Below are 22,735 nucleotides of genomic sequence, written 5' to 3'. Positions count from 1 at the left end.
TGCTGTTTCATACATTTTCAAATCTCTATCATCATTTGGAAGAAGGAAGACCGTTATATATGTAAATAGCAAGAAAAAGACTTTTGTTTTTCTCTGATAACAACATTCTTGTCTATTTACCAGCAAACATTACTGTTATTATTAAAATGCTCCTGCTTTTTCCCACCACAGTTTGCAACTTGAATGGCAGAACGTTCAACACGTTACGTTTTCCCATGCGAAAAGTTATCATGTTCTATTTCTGAATCAGCTCAGTTGTATTGCAACCCAACATATTCCATCTGTAGCACCTCATTACAACATCAACTCAAGTAATTGGACACTTCACCATGCAGGTTCCTCTCGTTGTACTTATTTACAGCTACGGAGGACAGGGATCCAGTGATTTGGCATACAGTTTGGCCAGACCTAGACCAAACCGAACAATCATTGGTAGCGCTACCTTCCAGCGTTGACTCCTCAGAGTCAAACTAATTTAATATCCCCCTACCTGCACGAAGCCGTCAAGCATCATATAATCGTCTCCTCCTCTTAGAATTTCTGTAACTGCTCTCTCAATTTGCCACTCTAATTTTAACACGGAGGTGGTTCCTGCTACTCAATTTGTGATACGTCTACTTCTGTGGGTAGAAAAAAACTGGTCTCTTCTTTCCTCTGTACTGCAATAGACGCTCAACGTGATAAGCTTTTGCTGGCTGTTTCTTCGATTTCTTAACTAAATAGGTTAAATCGTCTAGCTTCTTTGTGATCAGATAAGGTCCTTTCCATTTTGGAACGAACTTCTGGTAGATTCCTACTTTTCTTATTCGATTGTGCAGCCAAACTGCCTGTCTAACTTCAAATGATCTCTTCTTTGTCGTTTGATCGTAGTATTTCTTCTGGTATTGGGATCTTACTTAAAGATGTGTACGAGCGATGTTGTGTGATTCCTTCAACCTCAACTGAAGATTTTTGACATAATCTGCAGTTTCAATTTCAGTTGTGTCCAGGTTGTTTAATACCTTCGGAGTGCCTATTACTACCTTCATTGGCAATGTAATTTTTCTTCCGAAAGTCACCATGTTTGGTGTAAATCCAGTACTGGCATTAACTGATGACCTATAGGTCATCATTACTTGTTGGAGATACTCATCCCAGCTATGATTCTATTTGCAATACATTGAGAGCATAGCTGTGAGAGTCGGATTGAATCTTTCAACAGTTCTATTCGTTTGAAGATGCATGTTGGTAGTCCTTGTCTTGTTGATGTGAAGAAGATCACACATTTCTTGAAATATCTTTGACTGGAAGTTAATATCCTGATCAGAGTCTACTTGAGGTGGTGTACCAAATCTACTAGCAAAGCAGTCAACAAAGGTCTTTGCAATAGTTTGAGCTTCCTGATTTGGCAATGGATAAGATTCTGTCCATTGTGTAAACAGATCACACATGACAAGGATATCTTGGTATCCATTTTTACACTTAGGTAATGGACCCAAAATATCTATTGCTACTCGCTCCATTGGTTCTCCAGCTAAATATTCGCCTATTGGTGCCCAGCATGCCATCCTTCAGGTGTAGCCCATCCCAACTGCGCCATAACGTCTTCAGCTCTGCTGGACTGCCTGAGATATTTGACCTCTCAGGTCTGCCAGAACCTTCTTCAGGTGGAACCATGATAGGGGCAATATTGGGATCCTGCAGCTGATCTTGACGTATTTCGTCGCAAGACCATCCCACCATAACATACTGAGTAGGTTTTGGACCAGCCTCCTAATGTGCCTTCTAAGCTCGAATTATGACCCTCAGGAAGTCTAAATCGTTCTCTTGTACAGGGAAAGAATTCACATGTAAACTTTCCATCTGATTGTTTTCGTTTGGAGAGGCCTGAGCAACGTCGGAGGGGGTACCGGATATCTGAGACAGTGGTGGTGACTCATATTTGTAATTTGAGAGTTCAAAATCATCATCTGAGATTTCGTCACATTCTTGTTGACGCAGGCAAACTGCGCAAGGATTTCCTGATCATGCATCATCGTTAGAGTACTTCTTACTAGCTCTATGACTGACATAAAGGTTGTAAGTGCACAGCTTTTGCAGCCATCTTGCAACTTTCCATGTTGGACATTTTAGATTTTGTATCCAAATAACTGCAGAATCATCCGTGCGTATGAGGACTTCTTGCCCATCAAGATAATGATGAAATTTCCGAAGTGCAGAGACTACAGCAAGCAATTCTTTTCTGGTCTCACAGTATGAAACTTCATGCTTATTCAAGACTTTGCTCATATAAGCAATCACCCTTTCATGTCCATCTTTCTCTTGGGAAAGTACAGCTCCAACTGCATATGTACTAGCATCAGTGTCTAAAATTAAGCAAAGTCAGGTTGGGGATAAGCAAGGATTGGAGTACTGGTTAGGGCTAGTTTCAAACCATCAAAGGATGCCTGGCACTGCTCCGTCCAAGAAATTTTACACTTTTCCACATACCTTATGCAAAGGTCTAGCAGTATCAGCAAAGTTCTTGAAAATCCGTCTGTAATAAGAGCATAAACCCAAGAAACTGCGAAATTGCTTAGGATTCTTTGGTTGCCGCCACTCTTGAACAGCTGAAATTTTATCTGGGTCATTATGCACGATATGGCCTAAACATTTTGCACTGCGCTGGAAGAAGATACATTTCGATAGTTTCAGCTTCGAATTTGCATCGTGTCCGGCAAAGCCTGATACCGACGCCTGCAGAGATAGAGAATGTCAGAATGTTGAAAGACTGAAGACATGATAGAAGAGCTCTTTAGAGAGGAAATCAAGAAAAAAAAAGAATAACGAACGGAGAAGTACATACTTCAGAAGCAGCAGAGAGAGAGCAGAGAGAACAGCAGCAACAGCAGCAGCAGTAGGAGCCTGACAGAGGTTTTGTCGACTGCCGTGTAGACACCAAAGAGTTATCCTTCTGTTTCCGAAGAAGCAGACCCTATCCTGTTGGAATGCCTGCTGCCAGACGGGGACACAATCTTAAACCATAAGAGATTGCCATAACTCCTCGTCCACAAAAACAGCCCTTTTCAGGGCTACCCAATACTCTAGAAAGAGATACTAATTCAATTGCCAATGGTATGTTACAAGTTAGAAGAAAAAAAAAACAGAAGAGCGTCTATAAGCACATCATTTCTTTATCTTTGTTCTAAGTGCGTCTATAAGCACTTTGTTTTCAGTAGCTTGCCCCAAAAAAAATTAATTAATGTTTGTCAGTAAAAACGTGAGTGTTTCTTTTAAATCCGTGCGATCCACGTTGATTGGGATAATGATATGGGCAATATAAGTTTTGGTATCGGGGATGTTTTCCTTCACGTCCGTGCTTGTCCACTATTAAAGGAACGCTCGTCAGTCTGGCTACCCTGTTGATTCGTGAACAAAGAAAAAATGAGTAGCAGCACAGCGAAGTTAATGGAACATCAGATACACCTGGAGCATGCCCGGCAAATTCTGAATGAGCTGGCAGCGGAGGTTATTGTTGAGGAAGCTAGGATTAAAGAAGAGGAGAAGAAGAAGAAGAGGAAAAGAAAAGGAGGAATCCTGCTACTCGTAATGATGAGACAGGTCTGTGAAGTCAAGTCCATGGTGAGGATACCTCCACAGGCGACACCAGTATCACTGCCGCTGCCACAACCACAACCTAAGCAACGAAGGGAACAACAGCATCCACGGGTCTGGCACAGACAGAGGGAAGTCTTCAGGGTCCCACAAACTGAAGCTTGGGATGATGAGGCAACACAAGCTCCCTCTACACTCCCAACAGTTACAGTCAATTGGGACAATCACTGGAACCGCCGCAGTGTCTGTGGTGACCGCCCTGGAAGGTGCAACCATTAAGCAGGTGTACCTGGATGTAGAAAAAAACAGCCCTTTTCAGGGCTAACCAGATCTCTAGAAAAGAGACACTGATCAATTGCCGATTTGTATGAATGAGGAGTAGTGTGATTATAAACACTCAGTCTTTTCCTGATGTGTGTGTATGCGTGTGTGTGTATTTGTATGAGCTCACGTACGTTTGTGTGGATAGTACAGTGTGTGTTTGGATAAGCGTGTGTTTGTATGAGTTCACGTAAGCTTGTGTAGATAGTAGATTTGTTGGGTTTTGTAAGCGTTCATTTTTTTTTTTTCTTTGCTTTTTCGCGTGTCTGGATAGTAAATTTGTGATTGTTTATTGCTTCTTCGATTGTGTGGATAGCATATTAGTGTTTAGTTATGGCACCTTGACGTGTGTGGATAGTATATTTGTTTGCTTTGCATCTTCGCGTGTGTGGATAGTAAATTTTTGCTTCTTCCCGTGTGTGGATAATACATTTGTGGTTAGTTATGGCACTTTTCCGTATGTGGATAGTAGATAATATGTGAAGAGGAAAGATGGGGATGTTTTCATTCACGTCCGTGCTTGACAAATATAAAGTCAAAGCGTTCGTCGTTCGCGCCATTCTACGGAATAACCAGAGAAGATGGCAGCAGCCTCAGTTTTATTCAACAACTTGAAGGACTGTTTTTATCGGATATTGGATGGCTTCTATGTAGTGGAAAGGCTTGAGAAGGAATGGAAGCATCGAGTTACCAAGGATTTTGTCACAAGGCAAGTAACAAGCTTCAAAGTAGCCCTGGATATTGTGAAATGCATGATAGAGGAAGAAGTGATGAGATTAAGAGGCTTCATTCAACCTCAGTATGTGAAAGTTGTTAACTTGAAAGAAGCCCTAGATATTGTCATGAGAGTAAGGTATTTCTTGGAAGATATAATGCAATGGACAGAGTGGTCTTTTGTAAAATGGGGAATGGACCAGCTCAAGAAAGCAGAAGACCTGATGAGAAATGTGTTAACAAAAGAAGTGAAGAAGATAAAAGAAAGGTGGTCAAAGGAGAGAAAGGAAGAAGACAATATAAAGAAAAAGGTGGAATTTGAGAAACTAATCAACAACTGGATGAAAGAGTTGGAGAAATTCAGAGCCATAGGCCATCCTTTCTGGATGCCAAAGAATGAAGAGAAGAAGAAGAAGAAAGGAATATTTGGAAACGTCAGGAGATGGTGGAAGAAGTGGAGAAAATAGAAGAAGAAGAAGAAGAACCAGAAGAACCCAAAGGCCCTTTACAGGGCCACTCATATGCCTCGTAAAGACTTGATTTATTGCCTCAAAATTTTTATTATTATGTTGTATAAGTGTTTGTCTGTTGTATGTTGTTTATTGTATGTGTTATATAAATCTAAGTCCCACTCTTTCTTCTCGATTGAGGTCAGTCCGGTGCACACCTGTACACCTGCTCTTTGCTCAGTAATGTGACGTGACCTCGCATGGTTGCAACATAGTTACCAATCTCCCATACCGTGACGTCAGACGCTATACAGACCCAACTTTCCCTTGTCGCTAGACAGACCCATACCCTTGTCCCTAGAGAGGCCCATTCTTTTTTTGTCGCTCTATAGACCCATCCATGTTAAATTTCCCCATGTTAAATTCCCCTTGTCGCCAGAGTGCCGGGACCCTATTTTAACATTAAAGTCTCATTGTCGCTAAAGTGCCCCACTATACATACATACATACATACGTACATACATACGTCAGTATCAAGAACTTGCATTCCTGAAGGAAAAACAAAAACGAAATCATTATATTATATGTTCCAATTCACACAAATATTGAGTTTTTCGAGTGTGCTACTTCAAGGTTCATATAAACATTGATGAAATTTGTATTTATAACTCATGGAATGATTTTCTTATGATGACAACGTTAGGGTACACATAAGCGTTTGAAGATCACGGTATGATTTTCTACTTCCGTGTACGTCAGAGTATACCTAAAAGGGATGCAATAAAAGTTTTAAGATATTGGTTTGATTTCTTGCTTCCTCGTGAGACAAATTACAAAGAGTTCTCACTTACGAGGGATAAAAGCAATACACTCATTACGTTGTGTCGCATCTTTTTCCGATGTTTTCATCAACAAGGTGTTATTTAAAGATGATTTTTGGAGCAAGAAACAATCGATTCTACAAGCCCATATTTTCCTGAAAAGAGGGAGGAGAGAAAGAGACAGCGATCATGCATACACTTTAAAATTATAGCCGGATAACCATGAATTATTCGGAAACAGCCTTACCAAAATCAACTACAAGCAGATATGGACTTACCTTCAAACCTATTTAAATCATTCCAAATAGACCTCAGGGCAATGCTAAAAAGTTCTCAAAACCTGACTTGCGGGAAACATGGAAACGAAACCGGACCTACAGGCAAATGTCTATAGCGAGACGGCTACTGAACTTAAACACCAAGACCTCACCACTTGGATGTCTATGAATAAATTATACTTTGTCTTTATATTGATCCAATGACGCCTTGGGGCATGCGGAACGAACTGAGGGCACATCTATAAAGTTCTAACAAGCTATATATCCTGGGACGGACTAAGAGTTGACCACAAATACAGTACTTGTCTTTTAAAGTTCTCCTTTCCATCCGTTTCTGCTATTTAGGTTACTGTGATTTGTGTCTTAATCATTGTTATTATTTAGTGAAAAACTAAAACTTCACATTTATAACCTTCCATCGATATATACATATACATGCACACATACATACTTTCCTCGGTGGTCTCTTTTACGACACATATTTGCTAAGACGTGTTTTGGTATGCAGTCAAAGGACCTATGTACTAATGATACCGTGTGTTCTAAGTATGTCAGGGAAAGCAATATTCGCGGAATAATAATCAGAAAGGAAAACAAAGGCTTTTTTCCAGTGGAAAAATCGAAAGAAAAGTAAGACAGTGTTTGCAAGGTTAAGAAGGGAAAATTTTTTATTTCTGCTTATGGATTTTGAAAGAAAAAAATTATACATTATGCAGGATTTTGTTCTTTCGTCGACCTACTTTCGTGTATTTATGTCTGCATGCAATGTATCGTATGCAAGTACGCACACGTTCCAGTGTATACACGTGTGCATGCGGTGTACCGTATACAAGTACGCAGACGTACACGAATGCATGCATTTGTGGACGGGTGAATTTGAACTTGGGTCTAGTTGGACAAGGAAACTTTAAAGTAGCTATTTTCAACTTCCGCTGCTAGATACATACATCCATACATAGATACACACCTGTATGTACCCTTTCCCTGTTAACATTGGATAAAATTGGATCCAGGCAATTTGACGTTTCAAGTGGAATCAAAGTTAATATGTCGGCTAAAGTGACCTTGACATTTCAACTCAGTTCCATTGACCTTGCAAGTAGAAGCCCCAAAATGAATACGAACGGACAGACGGAGGGACGAGCGGATGTTGGGATTGTTATATCCAATGACATGAATACAAAAGATGAGCGATGCAAGTAAAAGATAAAATGAGTTTGTGATTGAGGGCTATACCCTTTGAACCAAGATCTATTTTTCGCACGATGTTTTGGTACCTACCGTCAATATGTCTCTCTCTCTCTCTCTCGCTCTCTCTCTCTCTCTCTCTCTCTCTGTGTGTCTCTGTATCTCTCTCTCTCTATCTCTCTCTCTGTGATTCTGTGGGTGTGTGTGAGAGTGAAATTTCTTGCAAAAATGTTGGGACATTTATCTATATCATCAGATTAAATACTATTTAAAAGGCAGTTCTGGGGTAATATCAAGTACGTAGAGGTTCTTGTTATGAAATACAAGCTCTCTGAAACCCGCTCAGCAATGACCGGCAGATCCCGAACGAATAACACACATACTTCCGGTGACCCAAATTAGCATAATTATATGCCGTATTGTAAATACTGAAGTTGATAACGTAAAACACAACCACGTTACGAGACCGCGCAAAATGTCAACAACGGTGAGTACGATCTTCTTCTCATCTCGTTCTTTTCTCTTTATCATTTTCCTTTCTAAGTTTAATTTTGAGAGGAAACATTGAAATGTATATATAACTACGTTTATAGTTATATTTGAAAGTTTTTGTGGTACGAGAATGATTTAAATCGACGTGCTTTGTACAGTATTGCAAAAACCCACACATACTCTGTTTCTTGCCTATACTTACTCTATTTCGCACTCCCTCGCGTCCTTGCCACTCAATTTTATACACGAAAAGCATCTAGGATATTTAAAACTGCTCAAAACTGAGCGATTTCATGAATCAGTTTATAAATTCTAACCAGATTATCACCAGTGGACCCCTAACACCCATCTTTCTGGCGTTTCAACAAAGCTCAAAAGAATTCGTGTTCTGCTTCTCCAACTTAATACTTTACATACACAAGGTTTTAAATAACAGTTTTTTTTTTAAAAAGTCTGCGACTAGTATATGGAATCCAGGTCCACAACTCAGGACCAGATCATAAAATGTACACACACACAAAGGTACAGCCACTTGTCACTTGAAGCTGGACCACCGTTTTATTCATGCGCATGTTTATCTGGTATTATGCACACTGAGTAAATATACACTTAGACTTTGTTTTGGTGCTCATTCGAGGAAAGTCAGGGCCCTTTTACTTTTGGACCCCACCCACCCACCCGACACTTGACCTGATCTAACCCAGAAAACTTCCATCAAATCACACCCTCTCATGTATTAATTTCTGATTCTCAATTAGCACTATATTCCTATAAGTTGGATAAGTAATCATGAATATATTAGTTGTAAAATTATTAAATACTGTTACATATTAAAATTCATTAGAGAGACTTAAATCAGCTCACTTGCAAGCTCAATTCCAAAGCGACCTTTAAGAGGAAGAGGGAGAGGAAGGACTAGGCATGGAGCAAGAACCAGATGGGAAAGAGGAGGAAGACATGATATGCAGCCTGAAAATAGAGCTGACCAAGCTCTACACATAGTTCAAACAAGAAAAACAAGAATGAGGGTAATTGTTTATTTAAATCTTGCAAAACAAGTATTGATGCATACTGAATGTTTGGTAATAAGTAACTTGGCAAAGACTTTAACATCTAAGTCAGTAGTTATTTGCACAACTTAGAAAATGCATACTTGTATTATAGGATTATTTATTTTACTAAACACTGTATGTTTAAACTGATTTACTTTTTGTTGCTACTCACCACCCCACCCCAATATCTTGATAAAGGAAGACTTTGCACAGATACTGTAGAAAATACAGAGGCCACCTCATTTATATGGCCACCTTATATAATACCAAAATGCTAAAGGTAGTATAGAGACAATCTCATAGAGTACCCCATTGCATGATGACACACATATAATTGATATTAAACTAGATACAAAATGTTTTAACATGCGTCACTTAAATGTACATGGTATAGTGGGAAAAATAGACCAGATTAAGTTAATGTTGTCTTCCAAGGAAAATAATATACATGTTTTAGGACTCACTAAAACCAAATTAAATGCTAACCACAATGATAATCTATTTCACTGTCAAGGCTGCAATAAGTCATTACACAGGGACAGAGAGACAGCAAGGGGAGGTCTGGTATACATTAGGGAAGATGTAAATGCAGAAAGGCGGTTTGACTTGGAGTCACATGAAATTGAGAGTATTTGGGTGGAAATTTCTATAAATAATGCAAATTAATTCCTTGTTGGTTTCATTTACAGGCCATCTTCCTCCAAAGAAATTTGGAATTATAACTTTTTGAAACAATTAGAAAATGTTCTTGCACAGGAGAAAGAAACATATATACTCGGCAGTGTAAATAAGGACCTACTCAACACTCAGATAAGGAGTAACTGGATGGAATATAATGAATCATTAGGCCTAGTCCAGCTGGTAAATGAATCCACAAGGATAACATAAATATCAAGCACTCTTATTGATCACATTTATACCAAGCTACCAGACAATGTGACTTATGTTTATGTACCAAATGTTGTTCTTAGTGACGAATATCCTACTGTTTTGACAAGAAAGGTGAAAAGAAAAAGAAATAGGAAATATACACACAAAACTATCACTTACAGATCTATCCAAAATTGAAGTCAAGAACAATTTCAAGGTGATCTATATAAAGTTCAATGGAGTATTATCCAAACTTTTGATGATATAGATGAAGCTCTGAGAGTGTGGACTGACTTATTTAAGGATGTAGTCTCTAAGCATGCATCATTGAAAGTACATCGAGTAAAGTATGAAATCCGACCTAATTGATTTACTACTGAAATCCTAGATACTATGAAGACACGAGACCACTTTACGGCTATGGGAACCATGCACAATATAAAGTATGGGGAAATAACATAACAAGTATGATTAAAAAGGATATTAAAAACGTTTTATCAATTAATGCTTAAAAACAAAAAGAGCAACACAAAGTCCGTTTCGAAAGTCTTTAATGAACTCATTGGGGTAATACAACAAGATCAGAAAAATAAAATTCACTCACTTCTGGTAAATGACATTAAAGTCACTGATGACACTGACATTGCAAATGTTTTCAATAATTTTTTCACTAACATTGCCACTAAGTTAAAACAACCAGTGATAAAAGACAACATTAATGAACTGAAGAAAGACCTCTAAGGAGGTATGTTTCTATATCCCACGGGTATCAAAAAATCTTTGTTAAAAATTGTCTCAGTAAACTGGATACCAAGAAAGCTACAGGACTTGATCAGATTGGTCCACCATTCACTAAAACTTCTGCCTCAGCTATTTCAGATAGCATAACATTCATAATCTGTTTAAATATTGCAACCTCATTTATCGCCAAAACATGGAAAACTGCAAAAGTAATGCTTATGCACAAATCTGGTCCTAAGAATGATGTTGATAACTACCAGCCAATTTCAATACTACTAAAACTTGTCAAAATTGATTGAAAAACATGTCCATGACTCGTTCGTATCATATTTAACAAAACACTTGCTGTTACACCCTAATCAATCAGGCTTTAGACATAAACATTCATGTGAGACTGACTTGATCTTTTTGGCTTCAAGTACTTGGTCAAAGTCGAATAAAAGGATCTGTATTTGTAAATTTCAGGAAAGTATATGACATGGTGGATCATGAAATCATTTTGAAGAAACTGAAAATTTACCAATGTGATTAAAGCACTATTAGATGGTTTAATTCATACTTAAGTGAGAGAACACAACATGTTTATATAAATAATGTTCTGTCTGAACCTTGGACAATTAGATATGTAGTACCACAAGGTTCAAGTTTAGGTCCATTACTATTGATACTATTTATTAATGGCCTACCACTTTTTACTAAGGGACTCAATTTCATCTACAGATCTCTATGCAGATAACACAGCATTGTCAGACATCCTAAGCACAAAGCACGAACTAGAAATTTCTTTACAGGATGCCCTAAACAAACTAGATAACTGTTGCACATGCAATGACATGGTGGTAAATACTGGTAAAACTAAAATATTACTAATCTCAACATGGCAAAAAAGAACAATTCTTGGTAGTGATGAACGATATCTGACATGGAAGGATAAAACTTTGCAAATAGTTTGTCATGATAGGCTACTTGGTGTTTCGGTAGATAATAACCTATCATGAACTGAAAATGTAAAACATGTCAGTAAAAAAGTGAATTCAAGTTTATGATTTTTCAGTAGGATAAGACATTTTCTCCCTGAAAGGTGCAGAAAACTATTTTATATCAGTTACATACAACCCTATTTAGACTTCTGTAACACAGTGTGGATTAATTCAAATGATAGAAACATAGCTAAGCTAGCGCATCTTCAAATAATAGCATTCAGGCTGATATCAATCCAGAAAGAAAGGAAGGCAAATTTAGCTGGTAAGTTAAAATTATTACCTATTAAAGACCGAATCCGGTTGAGGAAAGACAAATTAATGTACATGATATCCAATAATAGAGCTACTGAATATTTACAGTATAGGCTACCTGGTAATACTCCTCACCTGCGATCCATGTCTACCAAACAGCATAAAATTCCCATACCAAATAAGGAATTATTAAAAAAATATTTCCACTACTCTGGAACTTTGCTCTGGAATAGTACTCCAGTTAACAGAAGTGCCAACTCCCTTTCCTTCTTCCAAACCCAATATATACAGTGGCTTCAGAGATGCACTTAAAATAGATAAATTCCTTTGTATGAGGGCCTCAAGGTAGATTAGCTAAAATAAGTTCACATATAGGTAGTAGTAATCTACGCAAGTGGCATACAGATATTCAATACTGTTATGAATGACTTGCTCTTTTTCCAATTTAAGTAATAAATTTATTATTTTCATTTTTAAAACATTCAAAGTGGTAACAAAATGTCTATGCAATCTTACTTCGGAGTTCATCGATTAGACCTGACTAGATTGCAGTTTTTAAATTTGTTTAGACCTGTACAAAATTCATATACTCATTTAAGTTTTGTAAAATAAATACTACACTTTTATTCCTCCGTTTTAAATGTAATTCATGTCGTAAGGTGTATTTTAAAGTCCCAAAATATGTTAAGATAATACTATATATGCTCTATCATGATAAACATAAGGACTTAATAATCCTAAAATGTTTTATTTGTCCAGGATTTAGACTGACATGAAGGCTTGCAAGAAACAGATATTTTTTTATATCTGATCTAACATTGTGGGTAAGAATTTTAATTGCTCAGTCTGCTTGGCATTAAATTTCTCCACCTCTGAACCGGTGATTATTGCAAATGATTTCGGTAATAAAATAAATTCTTGATTCAAAGGCAATTTTGAAACGTCTTTAATTCTTTCAATAACTTTTATGTAATCCTTGAGCATGTTATTGCCAAAGCTTAAAATTTTTATATACAAGATATATATCACAAAAGGTAGGAATAACTTACAGATATGTGAGCTACATTGCAGAAAAATATATTTCTGTATACAGAATATGTGTAGCAGCTGCATATGAATTTGTAACTTGCACTTTGTACCGATAAACTCAAAATACTGCATCCATTTGCAAACACAAATACAACTTTGGTAGTTACTCTTACAGTACAACATTTGCGGTGACTTCCATTTCCAAGGTGGGCTTGCAAAGATTGATAATTGATGTAAATAAATGATTGATGCAAATGTTGAAAATTCCATGGTATCATGATTTTAGCTTTCAAGATTTGTGTACCACATACATACATACAGGGATTCAGTATGCTTAATCTTTTAAAGAAATTCCAGGAGATCATGAGTGTGGAGCCAGAGCGACTGAGGGAACTGTTCATACACGTGTTGCAGCTCCACCCCAGCTTTGTCTTTAATGCATTGGAGCCAGGTTCAATGCAGTGTGGTGGTTATCACCCAACCCCCAACACAGGATTACCAGAATGGTGTGTGGAAAATGTAGGGAGATGCCCACAGACCTGGAATAGGTGTTGTGAGAGACAGCTCTGAATATCACTTTCGCCGGTAATGAATATATCAAGTTTTGTTTAGCACGCCTACTGTTTCTTAATGCATTATTCTTAACATGCTTGAGTTTATTTAACTAAGAAGTTTCAAGACTTTTAGCGAGACTGCTTGCCAGATGAGACATATGCTTAGATTATTTCTTTGCACCACTGTGAATGAAATTTAAAATTGTTAGCCGTCCAAAACCAGACATGCATACATATGCAAATGATAAGGACCTTTTTCTATTTACAATTGATACTCATCGAATAGATTCTTCTCATTACCTGGTTTCAATGTGGGTACCTCACTATGCTAAACAAATCTAAGCTGATGATGATACAAGGATAAACTTATTATGTAAATATTATCTTCATCTGCAATCATCCATTCCTATTTGATCCCAATGCAGGAGTCTCTGACTTTTAGAAATGCTCCCCAAAAACTTTGAGCTGTCCATCTTAACATAAACTAAACTTAATATCAGTTCCAGTTGTGATGTAACTCTCAGTGCTTATGTTAAAATAAAAACAGTGTGCAGTTTTGATCCAGATGTATTTTACAGTGGAAGTTGCTGATCGAAGATGAATACCATTTGCATAAGTGCATGTTCCTATTATTTTTAAAATATAGTTTTTACATTTTAGAAATAGTATATTACAAATTGGAATAATTTTTCAGGATTTTCAAGTTCTAATCCTTAATGTGGCTATATTTGCCTTGGCCAGGATGCACAGACAGGATGTTCTTGTCCTCAATGATGAAGTTGACTTGATGTGCGCCAACAGACATGGTGCCTATAGACAGTCCATACAATAGCAACATGGAAGGCTCGGGTCTGGGCAGAGACATGTAATTCCCTCTGGCTGTTTCTGGAAGATACATGACAAAATATCCGGATGGACAATAAAAGTCCCCACTTTATTGCATGATGATGTACGAATTGGTATATAAATTAATACAGTTGACATCATTCTTTGTTTCCTTGTAACTTGCACATAATATTGCATCAAACAATAATGTTTTCATTCAGGTTTTCAAGACCAGTCTATTTCTGCCTATAAACAATGTGGGCAAGAAGGTTATAAATAATCTAGAAAAAGTTTTCAGCAATTGCAGATACAGCATTATGCATTATTTTTTTTCAACTACTGATATTTACATGGTATTATAATAAAGTGTAACCTGCCTTAGCAGACACCTCCATATATCAGACACTGTTTCATATTTTATATAACTAAAATCGAGAGATCTTCTCCTTCACCAAAACTAGATTTGATGGTTGTTCTTGAGTCACCATGTTTCTACAAATTCTCCTGGGACTATCTTCCTTTAGTTCTAATCTCCTCTTCATACCCTGCTTGCCCTCAAGTCGACAGGCGAGGGCTTTCTGTATAAGCTCCCTGATGTGGGGATATGTTTTCTTTTCCTTGCAAGGGTAGATGGACCATCTGCCACATTTTTTGTTGTAACATCGATGATACCTGTTTTAAAGAAAATTTTATTTTCTTAACGTGTGTGACAAGCATCTCCATGATAACCCATATTAACGTTTCACCCAGTATTAGAGCCTCATGACCAGTTCCCAAGAAAGAGTTGGTGAGGGGTTGTTTTTGTTCTTTTTTGTTCTATCTACAAAGTATTATGTGAGACGGGATGCATTTTTGCCCATTCCTTCAGAAGGCAACATATTTTGATGAACATGTATTAGCTAGTAATAATCATGATGACATCATCTTCCCCAAACGTCCTGAGGAAATTCCATGAACTCCATATATCCTTAATAAAGTGTGTCAGTCCCCTGGGAAAGTGCTATATATAGCATTGGATATAATTATTGGACTTGCATTGCTCAAATCAAAATAAATATCCACTAGAATGATAACAATACTAATTACAAGATCAACATGCATGAAAATATTACGATTCTTTACCACAAATATAAAAAATGTGTGCCGTTTGTTAAAATGACTTGTATCTAATACAACGTTTTCATGACTTGTACATGTGAATAATATTCCACTGGCTTGATTTTCAAGCAGGGATCATAATTTACAATCAATATCTAAAAATTATTTCTAATTTCCTGTGGTGAAACAAACTTACGCTATCTTCTCTTCTTTGTGTCTCATTACATCTCTGTCACTATCGATATTGTGACTCAAAGCCATTAGCTCATTCCTAATCATGTATAAAGGATGGATGTATGAAAATCTCTTGGCACCGTACATCAGTATCTGCTAACGAAAAACTTCATGCTTAGCGGTGTTTCTGCAATTATCAAAAACATGTATATTGTAACATGTGTCATTTGTAATCTGCTAATAGATTAATACAATTATTAAATAATCATTACTGTTGGTAAATCTTGCATACATAAAATCTTTACTGAAGTGTGTATTGATAGAGTGTTATGGAATTGTTTATACCTGGTGTGCATGTATTATACTTGAACAGACCAAAGACTTGAGAAGGAAAGTCACTGTACATGTATCATGTGTGCACATCTTATCAATGCTAACTTATTCAGGTCTTCAAATGGTAAATATATACAGTAATTTATTCTAAAGTTGAGAGCAAAAACATTTAAAGCGGTCTTAACATTTTTCTTTTAAAAACCATGCAATTGTTACAATCCTGAAATGGCATACCTGAAATTTAAGTAATACTCCACTGTCTAGGAAGCGTTGGTCCAAGAGCACCTGTGCCAAGGTTTTCAGCACTTTGTCATCCTTCTTGGGATCAAGCCAAGGTTTTGTCCGCTCTTCATTCTCCAACAAAGGTTAATGTAGGCGTTTATTAATGCCTTGGCCATGTGAAAGGATCTACTCATGTATTGGTGAAGTGATGTAGGACACTCCTCCAAATACTCTGAAAGAATGCCACAGTCAATACTTATAGCACCTAAAGCTGGTCTCTTTTGTAATGGTGATATCAAAAAGATTACAAGACGGCTTGATTTATATCATCAAGCGAAAGCTACATTGTAGATTTGTTTAATAGTTAATGTAGCAGGATTGCAGTTTTGCTCGGATCAATGTTTTTTCAATATTCCACATTACTCAGACGTTTCAAATAAATTACTTTCAATTGACTACATACCTAGAAGATTTGGTGATTTATATATATGGATAAAAGATACATTAAAATAAATCAGAAGATAAGGATTATGCATTGTAATTTTGATTTCTTACCAAAATATACAGTAGCAAACGCTGAAATATATCTGTTTCAAATACTAGGACTGAAAACTCAAAAAAAATTGTTCATAGCTGCTAGCAGTCTTGCACGAAAATCAAAACTGGTTCATGATGTCTTGAGACCATTGTAATAAAGCCATATTTTGCTTTTGTTTGGCAACCTTGAAAAGAAGGAAGATAAAATAAAGTTAAAAGTGCATGAAGAGCAAACATCAAAACAGAAACACCTTTCCAGTTCCAAAAGTTTTATAACAGTAAAGAGTGAAAACCAACAAGTTTTGTAACAATCAACAAATCATTTAATTCCCAAGAATAAAAAATGAAAATTTGAAAAGAACTTACAGTATTGGGAATTAAATCCCAAATAAGTTATATCATCAGTCCTAATGAATAAAGTTCTAATTAAATTCCAGATGTGTCCAGAAAAAATTTCAAATCTGTTATTTCCGTATTTTGTTTTAAAATTAAATATGTCCTATGTGCATTCATCATGAGCTAAGTGGAAAGCAAGGGTGTTAGCAAGAACTGCATATGGGACATAACTATAAATGGGAAACTGCATAAAGAAAGCATATGGGGTATGTAGACACAATTTCAACATACAATCACTGGTCCTCTAAGTACTGAGTGGGGGAGAAAAACGGCTGTGATTGTTGGGTTAGCCAGCACAGTAAACTGGAACTTTTTTGCCTAACCAAATCAATGACAGTTCAAATCATGCCTTTGTCCATGCATCGGGTGGCACAGTTGAAGTATCCAACCCCACTTCTGAGAAAGTGAAATTGAAGGTATTTTTTCTTCTAACTGGAGCTAAGAAAAGTATGAAGTGGCAACTCAACCTGCTGGCACAGTTATAATAATGTCCTTTATCAGCGTTGCATTTGTTACATCATTGTTTTCAGTAGAATGACAATTGTAAGACCCCCCCCCCAACGAAATCTGCAAGAAATTTCTAAGTTTTACCTTCCTGATACAATAGCAAATACTTCAGATACTGAAGATGTCTTCATTTTCTCTATCTTGCAAAAGCACTTTGCCAGGTGTTGATGTGAAGCATTAAGATGCACTGGCCATCAGTTCTGCATGCTTTGGTTCATCTTTTGCTATATTATTTGTAACTTCGTAACTAAAAATAGGAATTGAATATTCATTTTGATCATAATTTATGTTTTTAATATGTTTCTTTGTGCATTGTGTTAAACACTTAGAAATAAATACTTTATTTTAGCAAGAATACATAATAATAGATAAAAAAGTCACATCAATAAGACTAACTTGACTGCAGCTCAAACGTTATCTGATAATATAACAACCTGCCAGCCATATATTCTGGTAGCACTACAACATCCTTTCCTATCATGACTAGAGATCCTTTTGTAAATGTAGTCAGTACAGTGCTTTACAATATATTTACTAGCAGTTAAAAGATGTACAATAAAATCTTACCATCCAGCCTATTGTAAGCATGAGATCAAAACTGTACTGGATGATTTCTACATTCAGATACAGAAAACCCTATAAACAGTTCAACATTAAGCCCCCACAAAAAATTATTTATCTAACTGAATCTTCACAAACTCTAGATTTTTGTGAATTATTTCAGCTTATAAGTTGACACATTTCATTATTTTCGTGATCTTTAGAATTCATACAATTACAGACACTCTGCATTATTGTGTCTTTAAAGGTTTGAATGCCTACATCAATGTGATACCGTGTATTTATTATGATAAACGTTTCCGATATTAAAGTTTGCATATAAAGGAAGTTTTCACAGACCCCTTTCCTGCCTACCACCTTCACTTTCAAAATCATTTATGGTAGGCCTCTTGTTCTGCAGAAAAAAAGAATAAAATTATTTACTGTGATGGCGGTATTTAAAATCCGTGCATGAATATTGTGCAACTATGCAAGTTTTGGATAATATAAAATAGTTGATTTTATGACACTTTATTCCTCTGCACAGCATGCTGTGCCTGATACGACATATAATACTCTTTGTCAGTTCTTGTACAATTCAAGGTCCTACGATAACTTATATAGTTTTTATCCGGTCAACAAAAAAACATGGTGCAACGTAGTACACCACGTATCAATAGATTCCAGTTATTTATGCAATGGTCATCGGTAGACTTAGAATTTTCGACCAGCTTGTTAATATACAACATCACAAATATTAACATTCATTTCATCAAATTATCATTATGAATTTTAAATCCAAAAACTTATATAGACATATTGCACATACCATGAATAGTTTTTTATTATGTCTCCCACTCTTCACACATTTAGGGATGGATGGTATTCAGGTAGGTAAAGGTATATACACACATAAATCTCACGTACGTATAAACAAAATGTGTGTATGTATGTATGTATGAATGTATGCATGCATGCATGCATGCATGTATATATGTATGTATGTATCATCTGAAAAATACCAAATCTCGAAAGATATTGGTTTCAAACATCATTTGGTTCCATTAAAGTCAGATATTATTGATGCTCCGCCACATTATTAGCCATGTCATTCTTCCCTCGAACTGAGATACTCTGCCCTTTTCTAGTGTTTACAAATGAATCCGATGTTGATCTGGGACATCCGAGGGTCAACCGATTTCACTATAATGACCGTCAAATTGTATGATCATCACAGAATAACGCAACTAAAAGATTGTATTCCCAATTACCTAAACCATGAATATTTGATTCAAAGCTTTTCATAATTAGGGTTACAATTAGGACGTAGGAAAGAGCTACTCAACACCGGTTTATTCACGATAAAATGTTCTTCCTCACATATCTGCTGTAGATGTACATAAATTCAATTCACATCCATTAAGAATTTAATTGTGAACGATAAATCTCACATTGACAGATATAACATTTCTACGCTTTATTTCACACACTGAACCACCACAATTCAACTTGTTTAAGATACAGTGATTAGCATGCCACACTCACGACCGAAAGTGTTCGGGTTCGATTCCTACCAGCAGATGTGGTGTGTCTTGGGCAAGGCACTTCACTCCGATTGCCTCGGTACTAATAACCTACTTGTGTTGCTGAGAAAATGATGTGGTTGTATTCTCGCTAACTTACTTTTGCGTCATTCGGAACCTCGAGGCCAATCCCATGGATCATGGTTCAAATATATGCCGATAGTTGGATACGAAACAACAACCGAGAAACTACTAATACATGAAATTATTCTTTCATTCGCAGTTTTTCGGTCAATCCAACCGTCAATCCACTCGAAGAAACACTAGAGATGATCCAAACAGAATTAGTTCCTATTATTTGGCGAAACAAATTTCCGGCAAACAAACTTTGTGACCTTTTTTTAAATTACTGCGCATACATACACCTTGGGCATCCTTTCTGCCTGGCTTAGCTAGCCCTGATGCTTTAGTGTATGACCAAATTCTCCACCATCTGGTGACTATTTTTCCTTTTTTGAACTGATCGCTCAATCCAAATATATCCTTGAAGAAACTTTGTAAAAGATGAATGAGGTGATCGGATGTGCATCAAATTATGAATATAATCTGATTATCTGCTATACACTTCGCTAAACGTAGCAGAGTGCGTAGTAAAGGACCACAAGAAGCTGAGAACCAGACTATTTATTACAATTAGCTGCGTCCTTAATTGGCAAACCAATATCATTGGCTGGTAACTAGTAATATTTATGACTGCCGAATCGCCAGTCATTCATTCATGTTAAAGTTTCGGTCACTTTAGTGAGGAGACTCAGCTAGAGTGTACCCGGATTTTGTGAACCAAAACTTCCAATTGAAAAAATAAGCGGAAGCCACCTCTGATTGGTTTCTGTATCGAATGGAAAAGTTTTATGTGGCCACCAAATTTAGAAGGCCACAGGATATTGGATTGTGTTATTCTACGTGGATTTACAAGTAGACAAACATAGGGTTTGATCCAGAATTATTTTGTACATAGCGCCGAATGGACAATTCAAACAATTGTAGCTCAAGAAGATGGGGAAATATTAGAACGTGCGGACACGTGTTTCTGCACCAATTGCACGATGTAATGAAAAGGCGAGATTGGATTCAAACACCTCCGTCAAGGCTTTGGTGATAATTTAAAGAACCAACCTCCCTATACATATATTAGAGGTGAAAAGACGAATTCAGATATGTAGCTGACTTTAGCCCTACATTTGGTCTTTTTTCGGGAACATAGCCCCACACTATAACATATAAACGATAAACGATTGACATACACACCCTTTGACAATATATAAATTACTAAGCATGAAAAAATGCATTCAGGTATGCCATAAATATTGTCCTGACCCAACGGGAACCCGTACCTAAGGACTAACGGCACATAGTTTGCTTTCGTTTCTGGGAATCGGGGTTGGGCAGTGGTGTTGACTTGAGCAATGGAGGGAAGAAAACTACGAACATTCTGGTTTTAGACGAAATTTAGTTCCATGTTGAACAATTACACAATTGGTGATGGTATTGCTTTTGCTGCTGTTGCTGGTTCTTTTGGTAGCGATGGTAATAATAATAGTAGTAGAGTTGGTGGTGGTGATTGTGGTGTGACATATTTACTGGTTTTTGTGTCTTTTTGCTAAAGTTTTTCTTGTATTTCTTCTTTAAATATCCATTCGCGGTAAATGTTCTGTTTTATGTATTCTTCTTCGTGTAATACCCAGGTAGTTTTGTGGTCTAAAGACGCTCTCCTTTACAGATTACTCGCACATCTGACTTCTGTTAGTGCGAGTTCGAGTCTCGAATTGACCAACATAGACATGTGAGAACGCTTGTCAATCGTTTCCCATGGTTTGGCTGCTCTTTTCTCGATCTTCCAGGACTCTTCTTCCAAACAATTAATCTGGCCATTATTTATACCATACCATATGATAAACAGTGGCGTTAAAACCACACGAAATCAAACTTAAACCAATCATATCATGATCTCTAAGAATATAATCCACAGATAACTCTGTTAGGTTCCGAGAAATAGAAATAAAACTCTAAACACCATGGATAACTGTGCTAAGTGAGAGGGATAGAAATAACAGTAACTCTAAACATCACCATTAAGAATCAAAACCATAGACAATTGTGTTAAATAAAATGTGTGATAGAAATAACAGTAACTTTAAGTATTAAGTTCTGTGAGCCTGATTAAACACATAAGCATCCATCGTCATCACGTTGCATAATGTATACAATTCTGATCCCAAATGTGACATCAGACTACCGGGAGAGAATGGTCAAAGCTTATGAAGTTCGTTTCAATATCTATTGAAAAAAATCGAGAATCAAAATTGTCATATATAAGCAAACACTATGATGGTGGAGAGAGTCAAGATATCAGCTATAGATCATTAATGTTTTACCGACTATGACACAGTGTGAGTTAAGATATCAAGTATGGATCATTAACTTTTGATAGACTATGACACAGAGTAAGTCAAGATATCAGGTGTGACTCATTCACTTTTGACAGATTATGACACAGATTTAGTCAAGCTATCAGGTATGGATTATTACCTTTTGACAGATTATGACAAACTTTCTCAATGAACTCGGAATTCATGGCGAAATTAGTGCACAAAACAGTATAAAGGTGTGGCTGAAGTTAAAGAGCTTTATCAGTTGAAGGTTTAATGACGATCTTATGATACATGTTAGATTCAAAATATTCATTATCTGCATTTTAGACTAGCGTTCAAGGTAACAGAAGCCGTTTATTACCAACCATACTAGTGTAATGTCTGATAACACTAGCACACGGTTGAACACATGACATGGAGTGAGATTGTGGACTACATCTTATGTAAGGGAGAAGAATAGCGCTCGTGATATTATGAGACCACTTACTAACCTATCTTCGGCCAATGTGGGAATGTAAGAAAGTTTGCCAGTAGCTTCTCGTGGTCGGTGGTTCTTTCCGGGGTTTTCCCTAGTTTTTCCTCCACCATTTATGCTGGCCACCATGTATAGTTTATCGTGTGCTAAAAATGGTGTTAAACCCTACAACAACAACAGCAACTAACCAAGCTAGCTTAACTGAATACTACGCAGAGGTACCTGGCATGTTAGTCGACGCTGGCCATACCGGTGTCCTGCGGAAAATTTACGGTAGAGATAGGACCAAACAAAGCAACCGACGTTGAGCTGTACAACTGCCATCATTACAGTGGGATTTTTTCCACCTTCCTTGA

General features: G+C 36.8%; 1 protein-coding gene and 1 long non-coding RNA gene across 3 annotated transcripts; one reads left to right on the top strand and one right to left on the bottom strand.

Annotated features, from left to right (window-relative positions):
• Positions 1-7,762: 7,762 nt before the first annotated feature.
• On the top strand, positions 7,763-14,149 carry LOC149784474 (uncharacterized). Its single transcript, XR_016413877.1, has 3 exons — positions 7,763-7,831; positions 8,681-13,348; positions 14,012-14,149. It is a non-coding gene; the product is annotated as an uncharacterized LOC149784474 (long non-coding RNA).
• Positions 10,293-19,835, bottom strand: LOC149784473 (uncharacterized). 2 transcript variants are annotated; one of them, XM_089932555.1, is made up of 5 exons: positions 17,494-19,835; positions 16,525-16,691; positions 15,982-16,201; positions 15,437-15,601; positions 10,293-14,814 (listed from the first exon to the last, which is right to left on the bottom strand). In XM_089932555.1, exons 4-5 carry the CDS (start codon positions 15,559-15,561, stop codon positions 14,568-14,570), a joined length of 372 nt encoding a protein of 123 aa, XP_089788681.1. In that variant the 5' UTR covers positions 15,562-15,601; positions 15,982-16,201; positions 16,525-16,691; positions 17,494-19,835; the 3' UTR covers positions 10,293-14,567. The 2 variants fall into 2 exon arrangements, with proteins under 2 accessions (XP_089788681.1, XP_089788680.1); XM_089932554.1 differs by having other exon boundaries at positions 15,437-15,567.
• Between the last annotated feature and the right edge of the window lie 2,900 nt (positions 19,836-22,735).

The sequence above is a fragment of the Sinohyriopsis cumingii genome, chromosome 14 (genome assembly GCF_028554795.1).
Source record: "Sinohyriopsis cumingii isolate HCF-2022 chromosome 14, ASM2855479v2, whole genome shotgun sequence".
Classification (NCBI taxonomy): domain Eukaryota; kingdom Metazoa; phylum Mollusca; class Bivalvia; order Unionida; family Unionidae; genus Sinohyriopsis; species Sinohyriopsis cumingii.
This window is presented reverse-complemented; position numbering and strand designations above follow the sequence as displayed.